General features: G+C 39.4%; 1 protein-coding gene across 1 annotated transcript in view; it reads right to left on the reverse strand.

Annotated features, from left to right (window-relative positions):
• LOC124802766 overlaps window positions 1-12316 on the reverse strand; it is a 177057-nt gene that overhangs the window by 121573 nt on the left and 43168 nt on the right. Inside the window, exons 4-5 of the mRNA XM_047263758.1 lie at window positions 3128-3294; window positions 1495-1571 (exon numbers count right to left, since the gene is read on the reverse strand). Coding sequence (XP_047119714.1) covers window positions 1495-1571; window positions 3128-3294 — 244 coding nt within the window. The remainder of the gene's footprint in view (window positions 1-1494; window positions 1572-3127; window positions 3295-12316) is intronic.

A 12316-nucleotide genomic window follows, 5' to 3' on the forward strand; every position in this document is an offset into this window, starting at 1 on the left:
TCAGGTTGATCTTTTCTAGATGGATGTGGGTTACTCCATGACCCGCACAACGCATTCCCATTCACAGGAGCGAGTAACAGAATAAGATGGGGCTCAGCAGGTCTCGGAGCCACTCACGTCCATCTAGAAAAGATCAACCTCAAGATGCCTAAATAAGGCCAAATGTGTAGTTGAAAAATAAAAAACTGAAATTGCAACCAAGACTGTTTTTAAGCAATACTGTTAAGCACTGGTTTGCTGTATGCCACATATGGATTGGAAGAATTCCAAAACTGATGATTTTTACAAGATATTGTGGAATTCATAATTTTGCCATGGAAAAATGTTATAAATCTGAGGACAGCAGATTACTAATACTCATAACTGGTAGGTAGCTAAGGAATGTTAAAACTATACGATTTTAAACTAACAATTAATTTCCTATGTGATGAACGTCAATGTTTAGAGGAAAATAGCACCGAAATTAGCAAAAATAACATGGAATATGACAAAAAAATGTCAATAAGGCAGAAAAGTAACACCGAGTGTGATGGAAAAGTGACACAGAACTGACAAAAATAATAACTAATTTTTCAAAGCTAACAAATCTGTCCAAAAAAAAAGCGCCCTGAATTTGGTCATAAAATAAAACAACTTTTTCCTGTTTCTAATGATAAAGTCATCTATCTAACAGAGAAAAAATTATTCAGATATTAATGAGGAATAAGACTCCAATCACCCAGAAGACAACTAGAATAGAAGGCAGCATTCATTACTTAGAGGCCATACCCGTCACCAAGAAGGAAGAAGCGACCAAAGTTGTGCGGGCAGAGAGTGTGTTTGACTGAAGAAACATTGTAATTCATGCTGTTCTTGTCTGGCTTTAGAAGAGCAGTCAGCTCTTTGTGTTGAAGAGTGCTTCAAGCTTTATCATCAATAAAAAGAATTTGACTTTTTATTACCATACGCAATACAGTGATTACATTTCATGTCTTAAAACTACATTGCTTATATGAAACTTTGTTTGCACTTTAAAAGCTGCTTTATTTCCAGTATGAAAATAAAACTAGTTCTGCCATACCTGAATAATTTACTACACCTGTCTCTGATGCCCATTACATGTATATCATGTGTTTTATGCCTGGCTGTATGTAGAAAAATGTTTTGTATAAGTGAATTCATTAGTGGAACCAGCTACAAGTAAGATATAAATCATAGTTGGCAGTCGGTATGTTAAGTAGTGAAAGCTCTTGCACGTATCACACGACTATTTTACAGGACAAAAATAATGTAGAAAATGCCATAGAAATATGTATGTTTATAACAGTAATAAATTCTGCAACACTTCTGTCACAGTTTTTTTTACATAAATCGCCCTTACTCTTGAAAAGTACCTCTTGGTTCAAAGTTAAACCATTAATAAAAGCTCTACCTTAGTGTGTTATGTATAATCCATAACAGACAGCATGCCAGCACAGGAAAGCTAAAAATCAGAAATGCTTCTAATGTGCTTACAGCTTTCCAATGTGTGTTTATCACGGCGGTAGGGAATTCTCCCTTGTCCTGCACTAGGTGGCCAGTCATTGTCAACACTGCAACAAATATAACAAAAAGCACGTGTCATATATTATCACATTTAATAGCTTCTAAAATATTGCACACCAATTTCATAACATTTAGAATAATGCTAAATACAGCTATCTGTGACTACAGTACTAGAATAAAGTGAAGTACTACAGTAAAATTAACAGAGAACTTAACAAACAGCAACTTACGTTAATTTTACGGTTCATTTACAAAAAAAAAAAAGAGTCTCTCTCCCCCCCCCCCCCCCCTCTCTCTCTCTCTGTCTCTCTCTCTCTCTCAAAAATGATAATGTAAAAAATAACCCAAAACTTATGATTTTTACAAGATGTTGTGGAATTTATAATTTTGCCTTTGAAAAATGTTATAAACTTTTATTCAAAAATATTCGTTAAGAGTACTGAATACGGAGCAGTTGAATATTAAAATGTCTTGAAGAGTGAAGCACTCAAAGGCATTTTAACAAAGTGTTGATCTCAGTCGAACAACTGCCATTAAATCTAAGTTATTTCCTAAATTTACAGAATGGCTTTTTAGACTAATTGTTCCAAAAGGACAGAGCTGTAGAATAATGCTACAATTGAAACAATGCAACTTAGTATAAATTACTACACTTGAAAGACACAATAAGTGAATGCTCTTTCAGTATACGTTCCCAAAATGGACAAAACTCCATAAATAAGGGGGACTCAATTACACAAAAAACAACTAAAAAAACCTCTGCATTCTTTTTTTCATCCAAGCACCACTGGAAATAATCAAAATAAAATGGATTCACATACTACAGAAGAGCTAATTAGGAGAAAGTTGAGTTAATATCAGGTCTCAGATGAAGACTCAATGTAGATGAACTGTCCTTTGCAAGCCTTATTCTACCAATTAATAAGCCAAAATAAGTGTTGTGGACCAACTCCAGTATTAACTTACTGTTAATTCCTCTCATTCCTAGGAAACTTCATAGCTCACCCTCCAACACCAGCAATCTCGGGCAAAAATTATGAAACTAACTTGACCAGTGTCTGATGATTGTTAGCGACTATGGAAAGGTACCAATGAGCGGTTGCAGTTGCAGATCAGAGCAAGACGCATATTCAAATGACACAGTAGGAAGAGTACTGTCAGGAAAAAGTTGGTACCTCCAATCAAATACCAATCTCGTACAAAGATTGCTAAAGTTATTAGGTTTTTTAATACCTTATATTTACAGTTCGCCTAGGTTTACCCAAATCTGCGTACTTCAATCTTCAGTTTACTTTTTTGGAATCCAAGTAATTTCCCTTCCATTTCCAGAAAAGAAAATGTTCATTCTCTATTGGCAATGGTTTATCTTCTCTTTACTTCATTTGATGTCATTCTTCAGTCTCATTATCAACAACAGAATCAAATGCACACCAAAGCAGAAATATCAAGTATGAAATTAAATCTGGGATTCCCAATATTTATGCAAACATGAAGACTCATTTCTCTTTATAACAATAACAAAAACAGTGAAACCATTTTCTATCACACATGATCCGAAAACAATTTTTAATCAACATTCTGATAATGACAGAAATGTACTCACTCTTCAGACACCTTTTCCTTGTCCCATTCTCTCTTCCATTCTCCTCCTGCAGTCTTCTGTCTGTTTATGCGTTCTTGGTCTATCTGATATCTTTCAGATTTCCACATCTCGTAGGCATGTTGATGAGGGCCATCTGAGCCACGTCCACGACCTCTAGAGAATTTGCCCTTAAAGAGACAAAGAAGAAATATTTACTTATTTTAAGACCAATCCCTCAGTTTTTCCCAGTTACAACTCACTGATGACACAAAAAAAGTTGTGGAACGAGAAAAGTGTTACAACATGAACTGTACATCACAAAACAACTGTTAGTAGTTGAACCATACAGAAATAAGAAACAGAGGAGAGACTTCAGTGTGATGGTAGTTAACTGTAGGGTAGGAAATTAATATGTGCACTTTATCCTTTTCCATTTTGTCAGTGTTAAAGTAATCTGTGGATATCATTTCTAGATTGTTTGGCTACTTTCTTTCCAGAGAGTGCGTCTATCGTAAGTGACACATCAGAGAGGATCATCTTTCTTTGGAACCTTGTGCCTCTTCTCTTGCCTTTCACTCTCTTGGAAGGAGGAGAGGGATGTGGTGTCAATCATTGGAGTTCAGCATAGGATACCAACTTTTTCATACCACTGTACTCCAATTACTGTTGTTTTACACCAAGGTAATCATTCTATCTGACGACTTCTAGTGATATAATCTATAACTATACATCAGTTTTTGCTGGGTGAAGAAAAATTCATTATATGTATTAAGTAACTTCAAAATGTAGTTACTTTCTCAGTTTTCAATAAAAAAGTATCAGTAAGTGGAATACTTGAAAATCTAGCAGACTGTTTATTCTGTTGTGTATCAGACTAGGAGGGTGACAATATGTCAAAATACAATACTGCCACTAGACTCATACTATTTTTACAATTTTTTGAATTCTTTTTTCAAATATTTCTTCACTTAAGAAAATATGCATATGTAGATGACCTTGAGTCAGCAGAGCAAACTGACATTAATAACCACTTAGAATTAGTCTTATACCAGAACTTGTTGACTGCATAATAATAAGATAATAAGAAACATCTGGAGATTACCCAAGAAAGGGCCACTTGCTTTGCTATGTATCTCAGTAATAAGAAGTCAACTTAAGTTCAACGTATGTGTTCAACTTACTAGGAAAGAGATAACATTTAAGTATTTAGGAATAACACTAGAGGCCAGATAGTTCCAATTATAACCAAAAATGTATCGAAACTCACTTGCACATTATAGGTGAGCCAAGTTATATTCTTCAGAGTATCCTTTCTCATAACCGTGTTTTAATTGGGCAGTATGTAAGGAATCACAATAATATTTCTGCAAATGTAAGTCAGCCTTAAGGGAAAATATTACACACTGAGTCTTCAGATGAACAATTTGAACTGAACAAAGGGCACGCTGTGACAACACTTGCCAGTTTTGCAAGGTGTTACAATGTGATCACACTTCCTGACAGCAGATCAACTGCTTATCACCGTACATGAGCTCTACAGTGATAAGCATTATAAAAATTGGCTTAAGGTACCAAAACAGGGCATTATACAAGACTCACCTTGTAACTTTTATCCAAACAATGAAAGAAAAACAATTTTATTACTTCTCTAAATATTCGTCATTAAAATTTATGTACTTCACTCTGACAGCTTTAAAAAATTATATAAGTAATGTCAGAAAACTGGAGTAAATAGCAGGTAGCCTTCCGGGGATTGATGATAGGTGCAGAAATGTAAGCAAATGTAATGTACTGCATGTAACTATATGAAGAAATCCACTACTGTGACTCTTCATGCTTTCCTGATGGATCTGTAGCAAATACAATTCTCGGGTTTGCCACCAGATTGTATACTGCACAATATTTCATTGACGCAACTGCTTGACACCTTCAGGTGGTGGCAGTTGCTGCTGTCACTGCTGCAAGGCACAACTGATGATAATAATGCGGCAGCATTGAAATTTATCAGGCTGGACAGGCTACACATGTGCGTAGGCAGACACTTGCAGTTGGAGGAAAGTGGCACTCCTGCTGGGAGCCGCAGAAAGGCCTTCCATGCATGCGATGTGGGCAATGATGTGCTTCTGGATGCTCCTGTGTTAAAAGCTGAATTAAAGCTCAGCAGTGCTTTAAGTCCTGTGATGAGTCAGAAATTTTTGTTTTCCCTGTTTTGATTTAATGGCCGGCCGAAGTGGCCGTGCGGTTAAAGGCGCTGCAGTCTGGAACCGCAAGACCGCTACGGTCGCAGGTTCGAATCCTGCCTCGGGCATGGATGTTTGTGATGTCCTTAGGTTAGTTAGGTTTAACTGGTTCTAAGTTCTAGGGGACTAATGACCTCAGCAGTTGAGTCCCATAGTGCTCAGAGCCATTTGAACCATTTTTTTTTATTTAATGGCAGCCAGTGCTGGAGTCCAAGTGGCACTTAGCTGAAAACTTGAATACCTGTTGATAAGATTGTCTGGTGTACGAACATGTATGGCCTCCTTAACAACACAGTACCAGAAAGATGAGCTGGGGATAAAATTTCGGTCTTTTCGTAAAACATATGATGCCCTGTGTTTAAGAAATGCTCTGCTACCACTGCTTTATCGGGTTGCCCCAGCTTGTATGATGATGGTGTTCAATGCAATATTCTTGCATGGTTTTGCATGTCTGCCCAATAGAAGATTTTCCACATTGGCATGGGATCTTATACACACCACATTTCCTAAGGTCTAGATCGTCTTTGACCGAGAATAATAAATTCCTCAATTTTGCTGGTGGCCTAAAAACAAAATTGGTGTCATGCCTTTTGAGATTCTTTCCGTTCTTGAATACAAGCTGCCAAAATAGGGCAAGAACACTTCCACCTCTTCATTTACATCCCTGCTTTGAATTTGCTTAGAATGGTATTCTTGGCGTTTTGTCTATTGGAATAGCCATTCTGTTGGAATACCATTCTTAGGTATTATAGCTCATCAGGTAGACTGTCAGCATCTGAGAGCACATGTGCTCTATGCACCAAAGAGCGTAAGACAGTACCACGTTGCACAGGGTAATGACAACTTGTGGCCTGCAAATATAGCTCCGTATGAGTTGATTTGTGACAGGCACTAGTCCCAATGTACCATTGGCTTTTCTTTTGACTGACATCCGGGAACGGTAAAATGCCATCCTTTTCCACTTTCATCGTGAACTGTATATTGAGATGGAGCAAGTTCAGATGCCAGTGAAACACAGGTAATTTGTCTATTCCATGGGGCCACACCACAAATGTATTGTCTACATACCGCCAGACATAGGAGGGTTTGAGACTTGCCAACTGCAGTGCTTTTTCCTCAAAGTCTTTCATAAAATAGTTGACCACCATGGGAGACAAGAGTACTTCCCATGGCGACACCATCCACTTGCTCTATATACTGGTTATTGAATAAGTTGGGGTAAGCACATGTTTAAAAAATGCCACAATATCTTTCTCAAACTGGCTGCTGATAAAATGGAAATGTCGTGCAGCTAGGGCCTCCCGTCGGGTAGACCGTTCGCCTGGTGCAGGTCTTTCGATTTGACGCCACTTGAGTGACCTGTGCATTGATGGGGATGAAATGATGATGATTAACACAACACCCAGTCCCTGAGTGGAGAAAATTTCCGACCCAGCCGGGAATCGAACCCGGGCCCTTAGGATTGACAGTCTACCACGCTGACCACTCAGCTACCGGGGCAGACTGGCTGCTGATAGGCACTAATGAGTCCTGCTGAGGTACTTTAACAAGTAAAGGTACAACGCCAAAGCTAACTAAACAATCCAACAGTACTAATGAGTCCTGCTGAGGTACTTTAACAAGTAAAGGTACAACGCCAAAGCTAACTAAACAGTCCAACAGTTGTAGCTTAAGTGTCTTCGGGCATCTTATGCAGTCCTTTGAATTCCGGATATGGTGATCACACTTGCCTGTGAGAGGTCCCAACAGCATACGTATTATACTACATACAAAATAAATGGAAAGAAATTTAAAGTATAGTACAATTGCATTATCAGGAATGTTCTGCAAGTACAAATTTAGGCTGTTTGGACTCCCTCTCTCACATTTCAATTGTAGATGCAGGCAGCCGACTTCATTAAGTCTTCTCTTACTCAGACTCACATATAATACATAACACTCATAATATTTCATACTTCGAGGTATACATTTTAACCATCCTTCTATGTACAAGAGTGTGAAACAAAATCATGTACAAAGAAAAATGAATGTCTTCACCCCCTGCCTTACCGTGCATTCATAATTAATGTCTTTGCCAATGCTTACGGTCAATCGCTGTTTCATTTCTTTATTTTTCTTTTTTTAATAAATTTTAACTTTACCCGATCTGAAGGGTCTTTCACCATATATCTACACATGTAGTAAGATGTTTGTCCAGAAAATAGGTAGGAGCTCCAATGTTGCTCACTATTGGGCGAATAGGAGTCCCATCCTTATACATCTTGGGTACGACATACAGTCTTGGGAGAACTGTAGCCTGTTGTTATAGCTCTTAATCACTTTAGATTGAATAGAACTCTTCTTGAAAAGATCTAATGTTTTTCTCTGGATCATGCCAGTCGGATCATCTCTTAGCCTGTGATAGGCAAGATTGTCGAGCAGCACCTTGTGAGAGAAGAATGGTGGCGTTCCTCTTTTCGAGGGTATGTTATACAAGACGGGAACTGCACATGGTGTGCACAAAGTTACTATCATTGCATCTGAAGATATCTTTGAATCTCTCAGCTGTATTCTGGGACTGAGTAGATAGCGCTAGCCGACTGGTCAAAACAACAAGCCAAGGTTTGCCAAATATCAAAGTATACTCACCTGAATGCCCAACTGCAAGAAGGGAATGCACCACATCAATGCACCATGTTTAATTTCATGGACAGAATCCTGGATGATGCAGCTGTTACAGTACTCGAGAAAGGTTTGGACTCTGCACCAACACCACGAACAACTGCTGAACTTTAACACGAGCCCCACCAAGAAAGTTAAACATCAGCTCAGCAGAAAGGAAGGCTCTGCAAGACTTTAAGAGTAGACAAATACCTCGTATTTTACTTGCCAATAAGGGGAACGCCACTGTCCTTCTCTCACGAGGCGAATGCAACAGCAAGATGGAGGTGCAGCTTGACGATCCTGCCTATTGCATGCTAAGAGAGGATCTGACTGGCAAGATCCAGAGAAAAGCATTATATCTTCTCAAGAAGAGTTCTTTTCCTTCAAAAGTGATTAACAGACTATGCCAACAGGTTGTAGTTCTCCCAAGACTGTACAGCCTACCCAAGATACATGACGATGGGATTCCTTGCACAATAGTGAGCTACATTGGAGCTCCTACCTATTTTCTGGACAGACATTTACTACACTGTTGAGACATCTCATAATCAAGTGTGATCACCATATCCGGAATTCAGAGAACTTCATAGGATGCCTGAACACAACTTAAGCTACAACTGTCGGATCTTTTGGTTAGCTTTGATATTGTATCTTTATTTATGAAAGTACCTCTGCAGGACTCATTAGATCTTATCAGCAGACAGTTTGAGAAAGACATTGTGGTATTGTTAAACATGTGCTTATCTCAACTTATTTCTTATTCAATGATCAGTATTTTGAACAATATTTTCGAACAAGTGGACAGTGTTGCCATGGGAAGTCCTCTATCTCCCATGGTGGCCAACTACATTATGGAAGACTTTGAAGAAAAAGCATTGCAGTCAACAAGTCTCAAACCTTCCTGCTTCTGGCGGTATGAACATGATACATTTGTGGTGTGGTCCCATGTAATACACGCATTACCTGTGTTTCTCTGGCATCTGAACTCGCTCCATCCCTACATACAGTTCACAACGGAAGTGGAAAAGGATGGCATTTTACCATCCCCGGTTGTCATAGTCACAAGAAAAGCCGATAGCACACTGGGACACAGCATCTATCACAAATCAACTCATAGGGAGCTATATTTTCAGGATTTGCAGGCCACAAGGTGTCACCATTCTGCGCAATGCTCTTTGGCACACAGCGCACATCTGGTCTCAGACACCAACAGTCTACTTGGTGTACTATAACACCTAAGAACGGTATTCCAACAGAATGGCTAATCCAATAGATAGATACACCACGGATTCCATTCTAAGAAAATTCGAAGCAGGAATGTAAATGAAGATGAGGAGGCACTCACTGAAAGAGCATTCTTGCCCTATTTTGGTGGCATGTTTTCAAGAATAGAAAGTTCAAATGGCTCCAAGCACTATGGGACTTAACATCTGAGGTTATCAGTCCCCTAGACTTAGAACTACTTAAACCTAACTAACCTAAGGACATACACAAATCCATGCCTGAGCCAGGATTCGAACCTGCAACTGTAGCAGCAGTGCGGTTCCAGACTGAAGCGCCTAGAACCACTCGGCCACAGCAGCCGGCAGAATAGAAAGAATCCTCAAATGGCAAGGCATTAAATTTTTTTTTTTTTTCAGCCAGCAGCAAAATTGAGGAATTTTTCATGCTTGGTCAAAGGCAATGTTGGCCTTAGGAAACGTGGTGTGTATATGATCCCATGCCAATGTGGAAAATCGTATATTGGGGAGACATGCTGAACCATGCAAGAACATTGTGTCAAACACCGTGGACATACATGCCTGGACAACCTGATAGATCAGCAGTAGTAGAACATTGCGTGAACATGGGGCACTGTATGTTTTACGAAAAGACTGAAATTTATCCCCGGCGTCATCTTTCTGGGACTGTGTTGTTAAGGAGCCCATATATATTCATACAGCGGGCAATATTATCAACAGGTATGCAGGTTTTCAACTAAGCGCTCCCTGGAATCCAGCACTGGCTGCCATTAAATCAAAACAGGGAAAACACGAACTTCCAATTCAACATGCGACCCAATGTACTACTGAGATTCAGTATAACTTTTAACCACAGGAGCATCCTGGAACACAGTCATTGCCCACAGTGCACACATGGAAGGCCTTTCTGCGGCTCGCAGTAGGAGTGCCGCTTTCCTCCAACTGCGAGCATCTTCCCGCACATGCATATTGCCTGCTCCCGGCCTGATAAATGTCAATCCCACCATGCGATTATCATCAGTTGGGCCTTGCAACAGTGACAGCATCTGAAGATGTAGAGTAGTTGCACTGATCAAATTTTGTGAAATTTACGCAATACGATCTGGCGGCAAACTCAAGAAGTATACTTGCAAATTTTTTGACTACCCTACTGGCAACAAATCACTGAAAACCATAAATAATGCAAAATATCTATGAGTAACCTATGGAGCCATGCAATGTAGAATGACCACATAAAACTTACTGTATGAAAATCAGATGTCAGACTGTATTTCTCTGAGGAAACATACAGAAATGTAATTCATTCATTAAAAAAAAATATGCTCATCTGAGCAGTTCTTTAGTACTGCTCATCATTCTGGGACTCTTACTAGACAGGACTAATAGAAGATAGAGAGAGGCTCCAACAAAGAGCAGTGAGTTTATCACAGCATTGTTTAGTCAGCATAAGAGCTTTACAAAGATGCTTAACAAACTATAGTGGCAGATGCTACAAGAGAGGCTCTGTGCACCATTAAGAGGTTTACTACTGAAATCCCAAGTGTACTTTCTGGGAAGAGTGTGGCATCATATTTCTTCCTGGCACATACATATTGCAGAATAACCACAACTAGAAAATCAGAGAAAGCAGAGCTCATACTAAGGTTGCCCCAACATCATTCTTCTGATGCACCATTCACAAATGTAATAAGAAAAGGGGGGGGGGGGGGGGATAGTGGTATCACCATAATGTGACTTGCATTTTATAGATGTAAATATAAATCAGGTGAATATATGCAATGAGATTTTAATTCAATGTTTCTATTCATCAAATACTTGGACTGTTTGACATGCTGTGTGGCAGATGCTACTGCCATGAGAAGAAAGGCACAACTTTAATATTATCCATTCTAAATGTGTGAGGTAGTGGTTGTTATATTTTAACAGTAATAACTGGTAACATCAACCATTTTCTGTCCTTCACACAGCTCAACTTTCTTCTTTTAAAGTGTTTTGGGAGACAATACTCTCACATCAGGTTGTGGAACTTGGCTCATGAGGCTAAAACACTATAAAATCTACAACACATTCGTGACATTCATAAACTGAAAACACATTGGACAGTGGGTCTTTGTCTTACATTAAAATTGTTGGCTTCTTTCAGTAGTTGTGTATGCATAGGACAGAAAGCAGTGGAATGCTACCAATTATTACTGTTCTTGGATGGGTGACCATCCAGTCTGCCGAGTGTTGTTGGCAAGTGGGGCGCACTCAGCCCTTGTGAGGCAAACTGAGGAGCTACTTGATTGAGAAGTAGTGGCTCCAGTCTCATAAACTGACATACAGCTGGGAGAGTGGTGTGCTGACCATATGCTCCCCACATCTGCATCCGATGATGCCTGTGAGCTGAGGTTGACACGGCGGCCAGTCAGTACCATTGGGCCATCATGGCCTGTTCAGGTAGAGTTTAGTTTTAATTATTACTGTTGAAAAATGCTATAAACTTCTGTTGTTTTTCCTAGTTTCATCAATGACTTGTGGCAATTAATTTGTTGTGTTTCATTCAGCAGTAACTGTTCTCCAGTCATCTAAATAGATGGTCATGACACATCCAGTTATCCAAAGAACATACAGCAATTTTATGGAAGTGCTCTGTAAACAAACAATTTCTGTCAGTTTTGATTTATAATAGAACACAAACAGTTGTCTGCTACCTAATTTCCCACTTGAATGGGGTGCAACGTGTAGACAACCTCCAAGATGGTGCACCCCGGGCAACGGACTGCGATAGCAGGACAGCAGAAAGTCTACACAAATGGCGGCCGAACTAGATCAATGATCTCTCACGGCCACATAAAGTGACAAAACAAGAAAGAGAAGGATGCTATCATCGAGAAAGGCTCTTCTGAGAGCCAACAGACTAAAGATATTTATGTAGAAGGCCTGACATGGGATAAATATGACTACATAAGCAAGCTGGCTAATGATCATAAAATCGATATCATAGCACTCCAAGAAACTCATCAAGTGCAGGAGCGTATAACAGCATGCACCATTCAAGGCTGCAGGATGGTCACAGCACTGCCATTGCACATTCATGGATCCGC

This window comes from Schistocerca piceifrons, chromosome 6 (assembly GCF_021461385.2).
Source record: "Schistocerca piceifrons isolate TAMUIC-IGC-003096 chromosome 6, iqSchPice1.1, whole genome shotgun sequence".
Taxonomy (NCBI): Eukaryota; Metazoa; Arthropoda; class Insecta; order Orthoptera; family Acrididae; genus Schistocerca; species Schistocerca piceifrons.